The sequence below is a fragment of the Cydia fagiglandana genome, chromosome 6, assembly GCF_963556715.1.
Source record: "Cydia fagiglandana chromosome 6, ilCydFagi1.1, whole genome shotgun sequence".
NCBI classification, from domain to species: domain Eukaryota; kingdom Metazoa; phylum Arthropoda; class Insecta; order Lepidoptera; family Tortricidae; genus Cydia; species Cydia fagiglandana.
The window spans coordinates 12,866,946-12,887,080 of NC_085937.1; the positions used below are offsets into that span (position 1 = coordinate 12,866,946).

At 40.3% G+C, this 20,135-nt stretch overlaps 2 protein-coding genes across 2 annotated transcripts in view; both read left to right on the forward strand.

Moving 5' to 3' along the window:
- LOC134665260 (Ca(2+)/calmodulin-responsive adenylate cyclase-like) overlaps positions 1 to 8,988 on the forward strand; it is a 79,791-nt gene extending 70,803 nt beyond the window's left edge. Inside the window, exons 17-22 of the mRNA XM_063522157.1 lie at positions 1,124 to 1,270; positions 2,275 to 2,488; positions 3,677 to 4,916; positions 5,154 to 5,351; positions 5,756 to 5,843; positions 6,081 to 8,988. Coding sequence (XP_063378227.1) covers positions 1,124 to 1,270; positions 2,275 to 2,488; positions 3,677 to 4,916; positions 5,154 to 5,351; positions 5,756 to 5,843; positions 6,081 to 6,503 — 2,310 coding nt within the window. The 3' untranslated portion in view covers positions 6,504 to 8,988. The remainder of the gene's footprint in view (positions 1 to 1,123; positions 1,271 to 2,274; positions 2,489 to 3,676; positions 4,917 to 5,153; positions 5,352 to 5,755; positions 5,844 to 6,080) is intronic.
- A 3,755-nt stretch (positions 8,989 to 12,743) lies between these two features.
- The window catches only part of LOC134665256 (partitioning defective 3 homolog), a 92,817-nt gene continuing 85,425 nt past the window's right edge, over positions 12,744 to 20,135 (forward strand). The window contains exon 1 of the mRNA XM_063522142.1: positions 12,744 to 13,268. Coding sequence (XP_063378212.1) covers positions 13,149 to 13,268 — 120 coding nt within the window. The 5' untranslated portion in view covers positions 12,744 to 13,148. The remainder of the gene's footprint in view (positions 13,269 to 20,135) is intronic.

The window sequence follows — 20,135 nt, forward strand, 5'->3', positions numbered from 1 at the left end:
TTTACTAGTTTTACTGTAAATAATACCTATGTGACACTTACAGCGTAAGTAAAGGTCAGATAAATTTATGATGTACATCAGAACATAAATTCATGGCTTCATCGATGTCCATCTTAATTTGACTTGGCATTTTATACTTTATTTTTCATTCATTTTACTTCATACTTGTACAGACGATGGAACATTGAATTTGCTAATTTTGACTTGTGCTTTTGGTAATGGAATCAACCATCAGATAAAAAAAATGTAAATGTCAGTTTGAAATTCTATTTACTAAGTGCACAGTTTTATAAATATTTCTATCATATTTCGCTTCAATGCTTCCTAACCATGGTCTGTGGCTTGCTTATGTGGGGTTTAATCTGCATGTATCATTCACGTCTCACGTCTACACGCAACTCATTCATTTTCAATTTTGACATCATGTTTTAATATGAATTGTCATAAATCATTCACATTTTTTACTACATGCAATTCATTCATTGTCATCTTATGATTTACGAGTATACACGCTATTCATATTTGGCGCGCATGCATAACAAATGCATGTGCATTCGAGAACTTATTTAATTGTGTACCTTGTTTTCATTGAATAAAGTACACTTGCAATTAGTTTTAGAATGCACATACGGTTGTTTGCCGCGGCAGTATCACAACGTCATCCGATGTTAGCTTTTATTATGCTTCGCTGTTTAAACAAGCAAGAATAGGGAACAGTGACATAACCATTGGCCGAACTAAAACACTTTAAAATTCAAATCCTAATCACTAACAAATTTAAATGAAAACTATGTTTAGGTACACCAAATGTAGTGCACTGTGCGCACTTTAAAAACTATTAATTTCAATACATTTTCTTTAATGACCGGGGATTTCTCAAAAGCTGGAAAGTATTTTATTTTTCTATAAATACAAAAGAAGTTACAATATCTTCAATATACGTATCAAAACCCCGAAAGTAAAATAAATTTGCACACGGGGAACACAATAAGCTGACCACAGCCTTACAAAAAACCCATTCCCTTTCTATCTTCCAAACCCCGACTCGTAAAATTAACTTTGGAACTGGCCTATGTCACTGCCCTACGCTGGCTTGCGCGCAACTGACAAGTGGCGCCGGCAGGACCTGTACCACCAGTCGTACCAGCGCGTGGGCGTGGTGTTCGCCTCCATCACCAACTACCACGAGTTCTACATGGAGCTGGACGGCAACAACCAGGGCATGGAGTGTCTCAGGCTGCTTAACGAGATCATTGCTGACTTTGATGAGGTAAGTGTATTTTGAAATCGCTAGGTATGCAAAAGTACAAAGGTAGGTAGTTTACAATTTGGTGCCGTGACCAGGATATTAGAGCGTTTCGCTCACTTGTATTTAAAACCGTTCTATATAGGAGTATGTGACATTGGTAAGATAATTTACGTCCGTATGTGTCGTTTGTAGAGTCGGACCAAAAAAAGTCTGCAGCGGATTTGATAGCCCACGCAGTGCAAGTGTCATTTATACGTCATAATTTCGTAGAAGTTTGACGTTTAAAATAACACTTTCACTACGTGGGCTATCAAATCCGCTGCAGACTATTCTTGGTCTGAGTCTAATTGTATATAGATTAGGGTCACTCAAAATCAACATCAGATATTAAGGCTGCTAATCGATGTTGAATATTAATACGAATATAGATATACGCGTAAATAGCTAATGCTATAATTGAGTTACCATGATAATATACAATCGCAATGAGTCAGATTCACTGTGCCTGCTACAATATAATATGTAACGAAGAATAAATCAATAAATTAAAACAAAGGATGTTAGTCATGGCTCAGCTGTGGCTTATAGTTTCGTTAGAATTACAATGGAAACGGAAACGCGACTAGAATTCGTAATTAGAAGGCAATTCAAGGATCTCAGTTGTACAGGATATGACGACTAAATTCAAGGTGTGAACTTGAAATTACGTCTCAATGTCTCTTAAAATAAGTAGTTTTAAGAATATGCATTCATGCAAAAAAATGTTTTTCTCGATATTTGAAGCATTATTCCGAATATCTTTCTCTTTCTCTGGTTAATGTAACTTACATAAGCTAATATTTAAAATACGCTATCGTTATTCAATGTAGTAATACAGCATGCGCATTATGCACCGTTATGAATTGTTCGAATGAGTATTCCAATCAAGCGCCAAATTCTTCTTCTTTTCGTGTCGAGGTTCCATTTTTTATACGATGGATGCCCAGTAGACAGCGCCAAATTAATCGATTTATAATAACTTGCAGCTATTGGGCGAAGACCGATTCAGCGCGATAGACAAGATCAAAACAGTGGGATCTACCTACATGGCGGCCGTGGGACTCATCCCCGAGAAGAAAATGCTAGACGACGCCAGCACGCGCAAGCACATGGCGACACTGGTCGAGTTCGTGTTCGCGATGCGCGACAAGCTCAAGGACATCAACGATAACTCTTACAACAACTTCATGCTGAGAGTCGGTAAGTAACGTGTGTCGATTGCTAGGCATTTTTATTGGCTCAAGCTAGCTATCCGGCGAACTAATACACGAATGAGTATTCGTTCTTTATGCTGGAAATTGACATGGATAATTACGTACGTACGTACGTAAAAAAAAGTATAAACAAGACAAACGCGATGTGAGCAATACAGACCATATTTTACCGACGGCAATCAAATTGATCAAAGCGTTAAAATGTTGTGGTTTTTAGGGTTCCGTACCCAAAGGGTAAAACGGGACCCTATTACTAAGACTTCGCTGTCCGTCCGTCCGTCCGTCCGTCTGTCTGTCACCAGGCTGTATCTCACGAACCGTGATAGCTAGACAGTTGAAATTTTCACAGATGATGTATTTCTGTTGGCGCTATAACAACAAATACTAAAAACAGAATAAAATAAAGATTTGAAGGGCTCCCATACAACAAACGTGATTTTTGAGTAGGTATCAAATGCTATTTCGTACAAAAGTTCGAAAAATCATTGGTACGAGCCGGGGCTAGAACCCGCGACCTCCGCATTGCTTTCCGCTAGGCCAGCAGCGCTTCCCCCACATACTCAGTGTTATCAGGTTTTTAAAAAATCAAAAACGATTACTTATGAAAGCAGAAGAATATAAATGATCGTATTAGATTTATAATTGTTACATATTTGCCGTAACTTATTTTTAAAATGTGTTTTTCAATTAAAAGACACGTCAAGATTGTTTACCTTATTTCTAATGCTAAAAAAAACAAACTATAGTAATAATTGTGTTTTTCATTCATAGACAAAATCCATTATTTTTAACCACAGGAAATTTTATACACTTCTTTTTAGGGTTCCGTACCCAAAGGGTAAAACGGGACCCTATTACTAAGACTTCGCTGTCCGTCCGTCCGTCTGTCACCAGGCTGTATCTCACGAACCGTGATAGCTAGACAGTTGAAATTTTCACAGATGATGTATTTCTGTTGGCGCTATAACAACAAATACTAAAAACAGAATAAAATAAAGATTTAAATGGGGCTCCCATACAACAAACGTGATTTTTGACCAAAGTTAAGCAACGTCGGGAGTGGTCAGTACTTGGATGGGTGACCGTTTTTTTTTGCTTTTTCTCGTTTTTTTTTGCATTATGGTACGGAACCCTTCGTGCGCGAGTCCGACTCGCACTTGTCCGGTTTTTTCAGGTCTAAACGTGGGTCCAGTAGTTGCCGGAGTGATCGGTGCTAGGAAACCTCAGTACGACATCTGGGGCAACACGGTGAACGTGGCGTCGCGCATGGACTCCACCGGTCTCCCCAACCACACGCAGGTCACCGAAGAAGTCTACCACTACCTCAAGGACCTGCCCTACCAGTTCGTCTGCAGGGGAAAGGTCAAAGTCAAAGGGAAGGGCGAAATGACAACGTACTTCCTGACCGACCGAGCGACATCTAGCGGCAACGGCACAGTCAACCATTCTAACGGTCCGTCGCAAAACGGACCCCCGACCGCCTACGGGGGCGTCGCGACCCCCCTGGCCATGCTGCAGAACTCGGCGAGGAGGGCGGCCCAGCCGAACAGGCTACCGCCCCTGAGAGAAACCTCGGTCGCCGAAAACGAGCCCCTTCTACCTAGCAACGGGCATCAAAGCAACGGGAACAACCACAAAGGCAGCAAGGGCCGCCGCAACAAAGAGTCGGAGGAGACCCCTCCCCCGCCGCCCCCGCACGGCGCGCCGGTGCCGCCGCCGCGCGCGCTGGTGGCGCCGTGGCCGCGCCCGCCGGAGCCGCGCCCCGCGCACAAGCGCCGCCCGCCCGCGCGCCTGCCGCGCCCGCGCTCCAGCGACAGCCTGCCGCTGGCCCGCAGCCCGCGCGTGCACTCCTCGGCCGACGAGCTCAGCTCCCTCACGCGCTCGCCCAGCCTCAGCTCCTCGGACGAGAGCTACTCGCGCACCACGGACGCGTCGCCCTCCCCGCCGCGCGCGCGCCCGAGCCCCGCCTACGACTACCCGCCGGTCCGCGCCGGCAAGCCGCCCGCCGGCAGCGTCGCCGAGTTGTACGCGAAGCGCGGCAAGATGAGCGAGAAGCCGTCGCTCGACGACAAGTTCATCGAGGAGAATATAAATTTCCAGAAGGAGGAGGAGAAGCTCCAGAGGAGCATTATTAACATGCTCGCGTCGGTGAAGCGGGACGGGTGCAGTCAGACGGACAAGAAGGACGTGGCCGGTCGGCTCGCGCAGCGGACGAACTCCTTCTCGAGCTCCGGCAGTCGACCTAATAACCTGAAACATTTGAACCACGACCGGCAGTTCAGTAAGCGCAGCCCCACCGACGTGGCCTGCGTGCCGCCCTTCGAGAGAGAAATACAGAGGCTGCTCGACGATAAGAATCTTATCAAACCTAACCCGCCTAAGGCGGAGCGGAAGGAATTGAAATTAGAATTAAGGTGAGTGGAGCCTCGCTTGCTACTTGCGTCTCAAACGTTTGCTTAATTCATTAAAATACTTACTAGGAATGCCAAGGATGCCAAATCACCAGTCTTTGCCAGTTCAATGACCCGCTAATATTGTTTTCTGTTGACAATTCTAGTGTAATTTTTCTTACATTTTCCCGCTTTGATTTTTAGTCAGAGAATACTTTCCAGCCTTGCCGATGAATCTAATTCTATCGTTTCCCACCCCAGAGGCACGAACCCGTCGCTGTCGCCGGTGCGCAGCGTGAACTGCAACAACAACAGCAGCCCGCTGCACGCGGTGGGGCTGGCGGCCATCGCGGGGCTGGCGCGGGCCGAGCCCTCCCCGCGGCAGGACTTCCCCGGCGTGCTGCCCACCGACGTGGTGGTGCAGCTGCCAGACCCGCAGGAAACCTCGCCGCACCAAAGGTACCTACGAGGAATAAAGTTTTACAAAGATTGATTACATTGGCTTCTGTACGTTTCAGCACCTCATAGATTTTGAACACAACAGAATTTTTCGACGAACTCGTAGAATTAAATCATTGCGAAATGCTCGTAACGATATATCTATGTAACAGTTGAAGGCAAACTATACACATGCTGGATTTAGATTTTATTGATTTGCAAAAAACGTGGCATCCTAAAACCATAGTTGGGACCTAGTTTTTATAGAATTGCTCATTTTGACGTTCTGAAGTATTTAAATTGTTTGTTGTGTTGTGTGTGTAATACATACAATTATTTCTTTACTCAACTTATGCTAATCAAACAAATAGTATTTAAGCAAATGTTAAATCGAGCCACCTTTAAAAATCTGGTTTTGTTTACAGTCCGCCGTGCGAGAGGAAGATCCCGGCAGACACAGAAGCTCAAAAAGAAAAACAAGAAAAGGAGATACAAGAGCGATTACATAATCGGGTAAATTACCTTCCATTCACATTAGCCTTATTTATTTATTTACATAAGGAGATCCAACAGCTAACTAAATAACAATGGAATCTTAAATAGATGTATAGAGCCAACAGGAACTCACAATTATATATGTAATAAAAACATATACATAATAAGTAACACGCATCACATACACATACATACAACATTTGTCGTTTAATTTTTATAAAAAAACCTACACTCACCAAATTCATCGACCCGCAGGTTCCGATGACGAATCATCGAGAATTAGCCCTGTACGGGGAAAGTCAATCGGAGTGGAGTTCGTCGTGTTCGGAGGGCGAGGGCGACGGCTTGTGCGGGCAGCCCGAGAGCACCGGGTACACCACCGACGACCCCGCGCTAGAGAACGTCTCCATGCTGAACGAGGCCGGCCTCACCGACGCCGAGGCCGCACTCAGCGACGTCAACTCCTGCTACTTCGACCGGGACGACGACGTCTCCTCCCGCGCCTCCTCCCGCCTCCTCGACTCGGAAGCCCTCGTCTCGCTCGAGTCCCTCAGCGCCATCTACGACTCGGACGAGCCCGCGCACAGGTACCTCGCCAACATTCGCACCGTCAGCGAGTGCATCACGAGGAACTTCGGCCAGCCCACGCACGTCACCGACGGAGAGAGCGACGTTTGATCCCACCTTGGACATTGTGTGGCTGAAATTATAAAGCTTCGGGCTTAAGCGAATCTTTCGTTTCGACTCTTATCGAGGAATCTCACTTGTAACTGAACTGTCATGACATCGTGCGGGAGATGTTCGGGAGCGAAAGAAAATAATGCTATGCTCTCTATTTAAAAGTGCTAGTAAAAGTTATTGGAATACTCAAAATACTTTTGTGAATTGTTATATATCGATCGTTTTTGTCGAATTTGAAGTATTTGGATGTTGACTTCTAAATATTACTGACGTGCCTGTTTTAAAATATGTATTGTATGTGTGTAAATTGTCAGTATATACCTAATTATTATATCGACTGTATTATATCGAGTAAGCGGCGAGAAGCCATGAGATGGCGTCGTTCGGGAGGATGCGATGATCTCTACAATTATAAGGTGCTCTGACTTAGAATAACGTACCTTACTATGGTCTGTCTTGTGATACGTGGTTTAGGAATTTGACTTCGACCGACCAATCTGTGTAAGAGTCAGTGTTATAGACTGCGGGCTGGCCCCTTAACTGTAAATTGTAAGTTGTCTTTCAGTATCAGTCAGTTGTCGGAGGCTAGGTCGACTTGTAAATGTGCTTAATATTTAAGGTAGTTATATTTTTTTGCATTTCAATTTATAATTGTATTGTTACCATAGACTGGAAGAATTATTTTTTCTACAATCGTTGTATTGAAGGACGTAAATTAGATATACATCATGGATAGTGCCATTATATACCCATCACAATTGTCTTGAACTCTCGTTCATTTAGTTCAGGGTGAGATCTGTTACCGGCACCAAAACAACTGTATTTAAAAGCTTCGTCTGGTACGAATTTAAGGTGACAACAATTGGCGACAATTGTTTTAATTCTCCGCCATGGCGCCAGACGTATATTCAGAACCAAACCAAATTGCACCGTGGACGAGAGATATATTATAGCCCGAAGGCCACGAAAAATATGCTCCGAGAGAATAGGTACACTTGACGCTGATGCTGCCAGCGTTGGTCGCCATACATTTGTTTTTCATATATGTTTGGCGATTGACGCTGCCTACGTCACTGTTGCGCCGCTCAGATAACTTTATTCGTGGCCAAGGGAAGCATAAAGGTAGCTTAAGTAAAAGAACCGTGAGACGTGAAAGTACAACTTATACATAACACCACTAGCGAATATTTGTTGTAGAATATTCTCGTGAACAATCAATTACCTATTATTTAATTGTAACATATAAGTTTCTGTGTCAATTCGTGTAACGATTGTTATTGATTAGAGTAAACACTGTATAATCATCTGCAATATAAAACTATAATATATAATGAGTATTTAGTCTGTAAACATTTGTTTTAGTCGCTTTTCTTGGCTAAGAATGTACTTAAACTATAACGGGCAAGTAACTGCAATATGTGGTGGATTCCGATTGAGGCGATCAGTCGTAGAACTAATGTTATGGTGATTGTGGTTTTGTTTTTCTCTACTCTTGCTTGTATCAAGCACTCGCCTTTCAGGCAGCTGACCCTCGTGTGTATTAAAATGGGTAAATTAGAAATGGATTAAGTTTAGTATTCTTTCAAGTTGCCAGAGGTGAACTGTGAGGAATAGTGGGCAAACAATCGTTTTGTATATAGGACTTGCTCCTGGCGAGTTTGGGAGTTGTTATACTTTGTAAATATTGTTAATCGTCTACATAATTATGAAGTGCTATTCCACTTTAAATTACGTACCTAAGTGATATTTTTTTGCTATTTATATCCTCAGTATTTTCATATTCTTTTTTTCTTTGTTATATACAGTGCCAAACTATTATTTTTTGTAGTTGCTTGTAATTGACGTATTATTTATTACTTCAATGCTTTGACATTTATATTTAAGGCGATAGGTATTTTAAAACACATGATTATTACATACAAATTTGACGATGTCGTTTAAATCCGTAAATAGGTCTGAACTTTAGCATAACTATTGTAAAAGTAGTAAAGTAACAAAAACATAATCAATCCGTTTTAATATGTATCTAAAATATCAGGAATATTGAGAGACAACGGGTGACAATTCAAAGTATTCATTCAAATGCGAAAATATTTGAGTAGTTTGTGCTTAGGTTTCCAAGTCTTATTTTATATAGTTAGTATTCAGATTAAAGCTATTTTCTCACCAATGATAGATAATTCATATTATAAATACCTACTAAATACCTGACTATTATCATATAAATAAATACTGAATCATACTTCGTGCACGATTTTTATATCTGGTGTTGATCATATCCTACATAATATTTAGCTTTAATGTGAATAAATGACAGCGTAAGAAGATTTAAGTAACTAACATAATACAAATTATAATGTGGTAACTTTTGTGATTATTTATTTCACGTTAAATTTTCGCCTTACGTAGAAAGTGTACTGTGTATTTGTTTCAATTCAATCAAGCAATATTAATTACTTGGAATTAAAGTGGTTTACATTACTGGTACTTTATTTTATTTCATGTTTATTAACATCTACTTTGTGGTATGGGAACCAATTATGTGTTTAGGTATACTTTTGCACCTTATGGTATTGTAATAAGGCTGAAATTGATGGGCTTACTTTTGTCACATACCGTAGCACGTTTATTATTTCTTTGATCATATAATGTCATAAGGTTGTCAAGGATCCATAGCCGATGGCTCATAGTAGTATTTTTGAGGTACAATCGACTTGTTTTAAGGACATAGTGAACATTGCGATAATAATGTTGCAGTGTTGATATTCAGGTAGGATCATAGAACATAAAAAATTGTAAATTCGCATGGTAAATTTCACGATATCACAAGATGCTAATCTTGTGAGCTCATGACTCTCATGAGTTACAAAAATCAATGTGCATTTGCGCCGCTGTTCTTTGTCTCTCGTTTATTTACGAGTAAGCAGAGCGTGCCCACATGTACATATATCGTAATTACATACTTAGAAAAAAGCTCGTATCTTGTTATGTCGATAATAAAAAATGTAACTAAAGTTAGACCAAGAAAAGTCTGCAGCGAGTTTGATAGCCCACGCATGGCAAGTGATATTTTAAACTTCAAACTTCTATAAATAACACTTGCACTGCGTGTGCGTGGGCTATCAAACTCCCTGCAGACTTTTCTTGGTCTAACTTTAGTTAAGTACATTATTTCTTTTCTTGTTCTGTGTACCTATGTAACCTATGGGATACCTACATACGAGATATTTTCACAGTAGTGACGATATAAGAACAATTTTTACTTTTTTGTGCTGAAAAAGCAAAGGGATATTGATCTAATGCAAATATAAGTTGTCTGAACAGCGTAGTGATACCACGCAAAGGTTCGCGGCCCAGGTACGGTATGGCGGTATGTTATGTTTTCCGCATACTAATGCGCTTTACCTTGAACCATGAAGCCATGAGAATATTATCGCGGCTGTTTAAACTTATGTCTCACTTAACACCACGTGGAGTTAACGGCTACCTGAATTTAAACACCATGAACGGTTGGCCAACGAACATTTTGAGCACTAAGCACGGACTAGACTAGTCTCTAAGTAATAAAACACCAGATATTTGAACGGATGGATCGGGGTACGGCGTAAATATCCACGTGAGCTTGAAATTATATACTTATCTCTTAATATATATAAATGTACAATTTAATGAATTACCTGTAAGAACATAATGTTCTTAATCAATGCATGAAGAAAGTATGTAGATTATTTTTCAATTGATTGATCTAAAATCAAAAACGAGTGAATATATAGGTAGATGTTCTGTGCAGTATATTTCACAGCATTTGCAATTTAAAACGTCGGCCTATTGTAGTGATTCACATTCGACTATATTTATTTGATACGCGTGTTGCATAGCATTGTTAAAAATGCAATGTGGATGCACTCGGCGTACTATTGTTACCTATTTGATAGGCAAGGTACAAACCTACACTTAGCACATATAATATACCTACTCTGCTAACTTTTATTAAATCAATGAAGCTAATAAGGCTTGTTCACGAAAAAAAGTAGCCACCTAAAGTTGAGTCTTCTTAGATATATAGAAGCTTTATGCAATGCTACTACCTGACATTCCAAAATAAATATGATCAAGTTTAAGAAAAATATATATTAGTTTTCATTAAGTAAATAAAATCAAAATGCCTAGAATAAAATGAAAATATTCGTAAACTAATTATTGTCGCCTATTGTATAGAAAAGGGTATTTCGCTGCGACAACTCGCAAAACGATGTAAAATATCTAAAGACGGTCTGCAAAAAGTTATATATAAGTTTAGGCAGTTTAATATGCTAGGTGATCTGCCAGCTCGCGGCCGCAAAAAAAGCTGCGTGAAGCCAAAATTAGACGCGGCAATAGTTGACTTGTTCTGCCATAATCCATCGGCCTCGAACCGAGATGTAGCCAAAAACCTGAAGACTTCGGTTGGAAACGTGTAAAATGCTAAAAAAATGAATAATTTACAGACCAGAAAGAAACAAAAAATCCCAAAAAGGACCCCTGCCCAGCTCGAAAAGGCGAAATCTCGAGCTAAAACTTTGAACAAATATTTAACTCAAAATCGCGACCGATGTATTTTAATGGATGACAAAACCTATGTAAAAAAAGATATAAGAACCTTACCGGGGCCTCAGTTTTATACATGTGTTGCTGGCGAGGATGTTTTGGAAGAGCATAAGTACGTGGCTTTTCAAACATTCGCCCCTAAAATGTTAGTATGGCAACCTATTTGCTCATGCGGGCTTAAGAGTTCGAGCTTTTTCACTACCGGCACAATCAACGGAGATGTCTACCGACAGGAATGCATTAAGAAGCGAATTTTGCCCTTATATAAGAAACATGCACGTCCTCCAACATTTTGGCCTGATTTAGCTTCAGCTCATTACGCTCAAGCCACTTTAAATTTGCTTGTAAATGAGAATGTTATTTATATTGCAAAAACATGAACCCGCTAAATTGCCCAGAACTTCGCTTGATTGAAAGGTATTGGGCAAACATCAAGCGATACCTTCTCAAGAAAGGTGCAGTAGCCGACAGTGAAGCTGACATCAAAAAAATATGGAACGCGGCCGCTCGTCAGTTCACTAACACCTCAACAAGAACACTAATGGCAGGCGTTTGAAAGAAAGTAAAACAATTCGTCAACTCGTAAGGTTTCTACAATAAATGCATTGTATTTTATTTTCTAAATGTTTACACATATAATTATTTGTTTTTGTTTTCAGTAGCGTAAGAAGTAAAAGATTTATTTACATTTTCCTATGGCTACTTTATTTCGTGAACAAGCCTTAATAAAGCAAATTTATATGATGGTGATGCGCCTAAATATATGTGTAGGTATGACAATATTAGTTACAACATAATTATATAAGTACTGCATCGGGGGAAACAATGGGGACAATAATTAATAAGCATCAGTATATTAAATACCTCACCCTTTTACAAAATAATTTGCCTGAAAAATAATAGGGCAGTTCTCATAAATGTTTTTTTTTCTTTAGCACTGTTTCCACCACCCAAAGGTTGTCTGGAGGAAATCACTTTTGAGAAAGTCTGTTTTGTGGTACATAGGTCTGTAGTTCTGTACCTAGTTTAGTTATTCGAAATTGAAAGGTGGGTTAAAGGTAAAAGATGTAATACTTAAATAAGGTTTACTACAGTTCAGCTGTTTGAGATACCTGCAGGGCGGTTGGCATGGTGATATTGATTAACATTTTATACCTTGTCAAGGACTAAACATAAACATAGACAATAATCTGTTTAGAAATTGTGGATGAGTATGTATCTCTAGTTTTTACATCGAGTTTAGGCTCTTTTCCACCAGCAATCAAACTTTAGCTCGAAAGCTCGCGCTTGTGTGGGAGTTGCGTTGACATGACATTCCAACCCTCACACTTATAGGTACGACAGTTGTACGATGTGACTGTTAAGTCCGCCGAGAAACACCGGTCGGGACCACGCACTGGCAGAGGCCTGACACGGTTTCCTGCGAGTCATGAGTCAGTGCTGCCGTAATCAGGTGCAGTTTCATTCAAAATAATGAGAAATAATCGGTATGTGAGTAAAATAATATGAGTGGATGACGCGGCACGCGGTGGTCACCACCACACGCGCACAGCTGCCAGTCTGACGCCGCCGCCCATTGGCTGCGGGAACCGGTCGCGCCCTCCCCGCCGCCGCGCACCCCTCCCGCGCCCGTCACAACTTACAAACGAATTCTTATTCATATCCCTTGCTACAACCGTTGCTGCCGTTGACAGAGCACTCTACGCCCGTATTTCGCGTAATCTTATCGAAATGTGCCCAATGTTGAATGTGATTTGTGTGTTCGATCAGTGAATTTTAAATAATCAAACAATATCAGCATAATTAAGTGTACTGTCTGAGTTCTAGCTCTGCGCTGCGCTATGAAAACGAACAGACAAGCCAGTGTTTTTGTACTTTTTGTGTCGGTGGTCGAAGAGCGGCTTCGGTGCAGGGTTACCTTTACCATGTGCGTCAGGTAGTGTTTTGCTCGTATTAGTTTGTCCACAAACTAATAATGTTGGCGCGTAGATACAGTGGTGAGCACTGAGTGAGTGAGGCGTGGTGTTTTGGTGATTCATAGTGCGTCGTGAGGATATGAAGGTGACGGTGTGCTTTGGGGCTGTGCGGGTGCTGGTGCCCTGCGGCGCCGGCGACCTGCTGGTCCGGGACCTGGTGCGGGAAGCCACCCATCGCTTCAAGAAAGCTACGGGACAGGTCAGTAGCGCTATTACTGCTTACGACATACAAGTCTCACAACTCGTCGATCTGGTTCACTTTTTGTACCGCAGACGTGTTTTCGCGCGTTTTCCCTCCTTTTGTATTGGCCCGCGTACGTTCCGAATTGGCCGTGACGCGAAACGACACAGTAAACAATGCGGGTAGAATGAAAGTTTGAACGTAACGCATTTCCAAATATGTAATCGTGCGACACATGAAGAAGGAATGGTATATTTACATACATATATCAAATAGGTAGGTAAGTATATGTAGTTTGTAAATATTGTAATGTAACTTGGATGTAAGTATGGATAACACCTACATACTTTATTTTACATAAATAGCGCATTATATTCTCTGTCTCTAATGACGTGCATACCTGCATTCCAGTTAGGTTTTGCTCTCATCTAGACTTTTAGACCATTGTTTTTGCTTTGCGTAATGATCGTTTGGCTATGGAATGCTCGGCCGTGCCACAAGAACCACTTTCGCGACAATGCAAGTATCTATTCGGAATTATGACTACTCAGAAACGAGAAGGCGATGCGGTCAAACTAGATTGCTGACTAACACTCCGGTCCATAGATGATAGACGAGTAAGAAGACATTCACAGAGACACCTACCTATTAGACTAATTTCACAATAATGGTTGTAGAGGACACACTTTCGGGTCGTTATTAAGTTATTATATTCTAAGTTAGGATATACTTAGTACGAATTTTACGTAATGCGCGAATATGGCATCTATACTGATTGTGATTTCAAACCCACTCAACTTCACTATTGAGAAACTGTCGTAATAAATCCGGCTCGAAGGACCAAACCTTTTGACCGGATTTCAGCTTTATTATACTCACATTTACCGTTAATTGCAGGAAATGTACGCAAAAAAAAATACCACGTCCTGCTTATGTTGCCAAAGATAGTGAAACTATTTCCTCTTCTAATATTTCCCGACAAATTTATATAAGGAATATTAATCCTTGCCATAAACAAACTTGTGCAAGTTCCATCGGAACTATTCATGCGTGTAGCCGATTTAATAAACACTTCAAATGGAAATCTTGAATTACCTACTTATTATGTTCATTACGTGAGTGTTAAGTAGGTAAATCAAAACCATCACGTCGAATTTTGTTTGCTTATCCCTAAGAGGGCCCTAAGGAAACGGCTTCTTATTATCATTTTACGCTTAGTTCTCTGTCAAATTCCAGTACAATCTCGCTAATCCGGCACTAATACAGACACAACAGAGCCGGATTAGTGGCAAATTCGGATTACGGGCAGTAATTCTATACAGGGTGTTTGGTACATCGTTTGCCAAATTAAAACGGCAGATAGGTTGAGTCATATGCTATCTTCTCATGCCTAGAAAAACAAAATTGGCCATGGTTTTTTTTTACTACTACGCATATAAAAATTTGGAATTAACAAAAAACTGGCATAGAAGTGAAATTTTTTTTTGCGTCAAATTAAAAATTTTTAGGCCCGAGAAGATAGCAAATGACTCAAGTGACTCAACCTATCTGCCATTTTAATTTGGCAAACGATGTACCAAACACCCTGGTATATTTATTGATATGTTTTAGAAATGATACCGTTAAAAACGTTAAAACATGAACGCTGAAAAACAATACACTCTTTTTGTTTCGGCAGTCGTGTAAATAAGCTAGATCTTAATCACTGCTGCCTTATTACCTAGGTCACTGGGTTTCTTACATCATGTTATGTTTAACATGTTCATCAAACAATAACAGAGCACTTGTGAGCGTTACGTTCGATTGTGAGACCTTTGTCTTCCATCATTAGCAATAGACATTCACTTGCAGCGCACCTGCCTTCACCGCCAGCGGCGTTGCAAAGAAATATGCGATCGTAGGAAGACCCGACCTTGCGATAGGTGTACCTTTGCAGTATAGGTACTAACGTTTGCATGTTAAGTTTGTGTGCGAAGCTAGCTAGGTTCTTACTTACGAGTTCAATATTTTGTAATTTTCGGAAGGAATGTGCAGTCACCTGCAATAATATGTTACTCTTCAAAGAGTTTGTTGTGTTTGTTGGATTCTATGGTCCGAAATAAATGAATTTTATTTTATTTTTATTTTTTTAAAGGCAGTGAAAATATGTGACACGCTCTTGTGGCTCTACAAATACGATCGTGTCAGATATTTTTGCGGCCTTCGTTGTGTAACATATTATTGCAGGTAACTGTACCTGTCCTAGGTACTAACCTGTAATAAATAAATAACGCAGTTTAAGATTCCTTTTTAATTAGAATGCTTATCTTAGAGCATGGGCATGGCCTACTAGCTAGCATAGAGGTTAAAATGGAGGTTTTATAACTGCAAGCTGCAAGATCATGCTTACCAGTCTTATAGCAAATAAAGCTCGCCAGAAAGCTACGGTAAGCTTGTATGTAGTTTGAATCTAAATGCTCAAGTCCTAACAGACAAATGTTGAAGAGAGTCACGCAACATCTAGTTTCATAATACGAATATTACGAATACCACATCTACCTACTTACAATATTATACCTACTTATACTTATACCTGTCGTAATTTTAGAATGATCGTGAACGCTAAATTGCGTTAAGTCCACCTGTTTACTAGTATTAGGCACCAGTTTCCACTAACACGGTTTTAAACGGAAAAAAATAATGGCAGCGGCCGACCAATTTCGAATAGGAGTAATTATTTTCATACATAATGCATGAATTTTATACACACATCGATTTAGCAACCCAACGTCATCCTTGCGCAAATATGTAGTTAGAATAGGTACTTTGGTTTTGGCAAACGTAGCATTTGCCCCTTTCTGCATGATCGGTTGCACCGTTGCACAAGTGCCTTCTTTATTTCAAAAAGAACACAAGCGATGGAAACTCCTGTATGGAATTGCGACGTTTTTGAAATTACAGGGCTGAGGTCGAGCTGCGACCTAACGAGCCCACTGCCGGTCCACTGGCGAAACAATGTGATAAAATCGACACGCTTCTTAGCAACTTAGCTTAGGAATGTTAGAGTTTCAGATGCAAGATGCAGTTTACCGGATCAAAGCTGGATTACGCGCCGGAATGTAAGGAAGAGGAATTTACTTGAGAAACAAAATAGGGTCATTGTGCTAGTTTTCATCCACTTGACGAAATTTGAATATAAAACCTACATTGCTGCACAAATTTTTATTACAATCCTTAATGACTAAACAATATCTACCTACATAAAAAGGATATTTTGCATGTAACGAATTTGAAATGAAATATAATAGGTACATATATTATTTGCTAATCCGTCAAATGGACGAAAACTAGCGCAATGACCCTATAGGTACATAAGATTTTTCTTAAAAACAAAATGTTTTCAGGATTTACATTTAAAGTCACGTACCACGAAAGTTTTGTCATGTTTTCAGTATGGTAAAAAACCAAAATAAGAAGGCAGACAAAACAATGGTGGGCCTCGGGGCAAGCCCTGCAGGTATGCGCGGCGCCTTCCCCGAGTTCCCCGGCTATTGTGCGGCACGCGGCCCGCGGGACCGGTTCTCAGAATTATGACAGCCATCAAAAACTCCCAACACGTTTCATTTCGGATAATCCATCACTGAAGAGGAATATAATTTGATCTCGTGTCTAGCTTCAACTTTTACGAGCACTGTGTGGCAACTCTTCAAGAAAAACTATAAAATTTAACACGTAACAATAGGACCCTTGTGTGATTCGGTCGGATTCCTTAACTTTTTATAGGTATTCGATAAAACTATAATATTTTAATGGTCACACATAACAATAGTCCCAGAAACAATAAAGTAAACTTCTGTAACTTATCCCCTTAATTTCAATTTGAAGTTAAAATGTTCAAGTTCGAATTTTATTAACATCTGGATCTGAAAGAAACCAAATGATCCATATTAAATCCCAAGCATTCAAAGTGACAATAAATCTCAACAAGTGATCAGAAAAAAAATCTCCGGCCTTCCCGAGCACCATATGTCGAGTTTCCTGTCAGGTCATCAAGTGGATGGATGGCAGGTCTTTGGCCGAACGAAACTCTCGATTTTTTCTTAACCGTAGCCTGGGCTGATAAAAAAACACTACATAATTTAATAGCATTCAGTAAAATAGCCTCTACGGCTATCGTCATAAAATGTAACTTGTCGGTAATTATTTTGCTTTCCGAGTCGGCCGGTGTACGTTGATAATGGCTTCCACATGTTGCCGTTGTCGGTATATTTTTATTTAAGCGATTTTAAATAACTTAAGGCGAGACTGAAGCGATTCCAGATTTGTGTAAAGAGGACACTCAAGTGTCTTTTTAAGATCTTTATTAAGTATTATGCAGCCTAATACATCAGACCTACGCGATGAGTTTAAACATAGTTTGAACCGGATCGTTTACACCGCGCTAAGGTCACTGTACGATAATTAAAGAGGTGGAGGCCATCGATTATTCCCTAGGTAAGTTAACTTATCAAGTAGGTACTTGGAAGCTAATTGTGTTAGTTTGCCATTACGAAAAATGTAGTCAGCTCTGCGATCTGATCTCTACATATTAATTAGTATATTTACACAGAAATGGGCAGAGGGTGTTAGTAACTCTGGAGCTGAATACTGCACAAAATGTACAACATAAGTACATATATTTTTACATAAATAGAAAAGTTACATATTTACCGTAAGTTCTAGCCGCGGCCATAGGTAGATAATTTGACCAAAGCCAAATTAGAGCCAATTTTAGGTCAATCAACTCATAAGTCTATAATTTTTCATCTTATCAATAGTGTCCGACCGAAGGTTCGGTTTCGGTTTCGGCCAGTTTCGGCCAAAAAATCATGTTTGGGCTGTAGTTTCGGTTTCGGCCAAAAAACGGCCGAACCTTTCGGCCGGGCCGAAACTAACGAAATGGTACTTCGGAATAAGACCAAAAGTTGGGGAATAAGTAGGACAACAATATTATTACATATTATACTGATTCATGTATAGGTACAGAAATTAATTGGTTTAGTATAAAACACAATTCCACTAATGAGGGCGCCACTGGACGGTCGACGCATCCTTAAGAGGCTGTCAATACCTACAACGCACACACTGTCTAATTGTTTCGGAGTGAATCAGTGGTTTTACCTCAATTTACTCCGAACTATTGGTTTGTGTTCCCCATGTCCTCTACTTCAGCTTAGCCTTTGGCCTCGCCGCGCCATGCTCGGCCTGCGGTCTCGCTTTTTAATACAATGGACATTAGTTGGAGTCTGTGCTCAACTACTTATCCTGAAGCCTGAAGCACGGCTTTGACTTCGCATGAAAGTTCGCCTGAATGGGGCACTTCGGACTTTTAGGCCCAGGTGAAGATTGGTACCCCCCGGCCTTGCGATATTGTCAACAAAAAATTTCGCGCTCGCGTTTTTGGTTGGTTTTTTGGTTGACCCTGTATCTACATGTTAACTTGACTGGTGAATGAATAGAGTTAGAACAAGAAAATTCTGCAATGATTTTGATAGCATACGCAGTGCAACTAGTGCAAATGTTATTTATACATCATAATTTCATAGAAGTTTTGACGTTTAAAATAACACTTGCACTGTGTGTGTTATCAAAATCGTTGCAGAATTATCTTGGTCTAACTCTAGTAACTTTCTTAAAAAACTGCTTAAGTAACATCAATTTCAAGGATATTGGGTGTTGACAGCCCTATAATATGTGTATAAAAGGGGTTTTATGTCATTTTTTCAACGACTTTAACAAGTCTACAAAAGTTTCGGTTTCGGTTTCGGCCGAAACTAGAGCCAAAGCCGAACATTCGGTTTCGGTTTCGGCAAAAAAACATGTTTCGGTCGGACACTACTTATCAAATATTTGACGTTTTTGGCGCATAGGTGAGGTGAATCTAATAATAGTTTGTTGTGTTTGTCTATGTAGTACTAGTAGTATTATTCAGTTGAGTTTCATCAATATCTAAGATTTCCACCACACTACTTATTTCATTTAAGCTACTACTTTTTTAATTTTTTGACAGCTTTTGTTAGAAAGGGACTTCCACTTGTATTACACATTACAAGCTTTTGATAAACAGGGCACTGGTCGGGTGGTCGGCCTCGTTTGGATTGGAAGTACAACGGTCTCTAAGCCGTTTACGTCTCGTTCGCTTGACCCATAGGACATGCCGCCGCCGCACAAAAACCGATCGTCGTACAGTAGCAGATGTTGCTCTAATTACTATACGATAAATGTCCAGCCTTGTTTAGATGTATCTAATCTTCTATGCGTTTTACTTCTAAAAGTTTACTGTGAGTTAGTTCTGCGTGTAAATTATTACTGTCTTTAGAATTTAGGCGAAATAAAAATTTCGTGAGAACATTATAACAGTCGGACGATGAAAAGAGATATAGGGGCTTATTGGTTTTTCTGACGAATATAGCTTAGATTAAATAAGTAGGTAGGTGCTTAAGTTTGTATTTATCAACAATTTTGGCACAGTACAAGATTATTCGTACCTCTGAGGTGCAGGAATACACTTTTTCAGCCAAAATTATTTACACCTAGTTCCTTATCACTCAGAATCAAACTTAACCAAAAAATCATGAACAGACGTTTTAAATACACATATTTTTGCTAACGCAATTGTATCATTGTTACAAGTGATAAACAGTGGGCGTACCATACATGGTCCTCGAAACTGAGTCATGCACACGTGCAGTGCCGTGTCAAGTCCAGTAATGCGACAAAGACACCGCACTAGCATTCCTTATCACTGCCACCAGATCCTTCACCGCATCGTTTTGTGTGTAACATTAGACTGGCAGACTTGTTGGCATTCCGAGGCACTAGATTAGGAAGTGCTATCAAACATAAGTCAACTTATGCTCCCTTTAG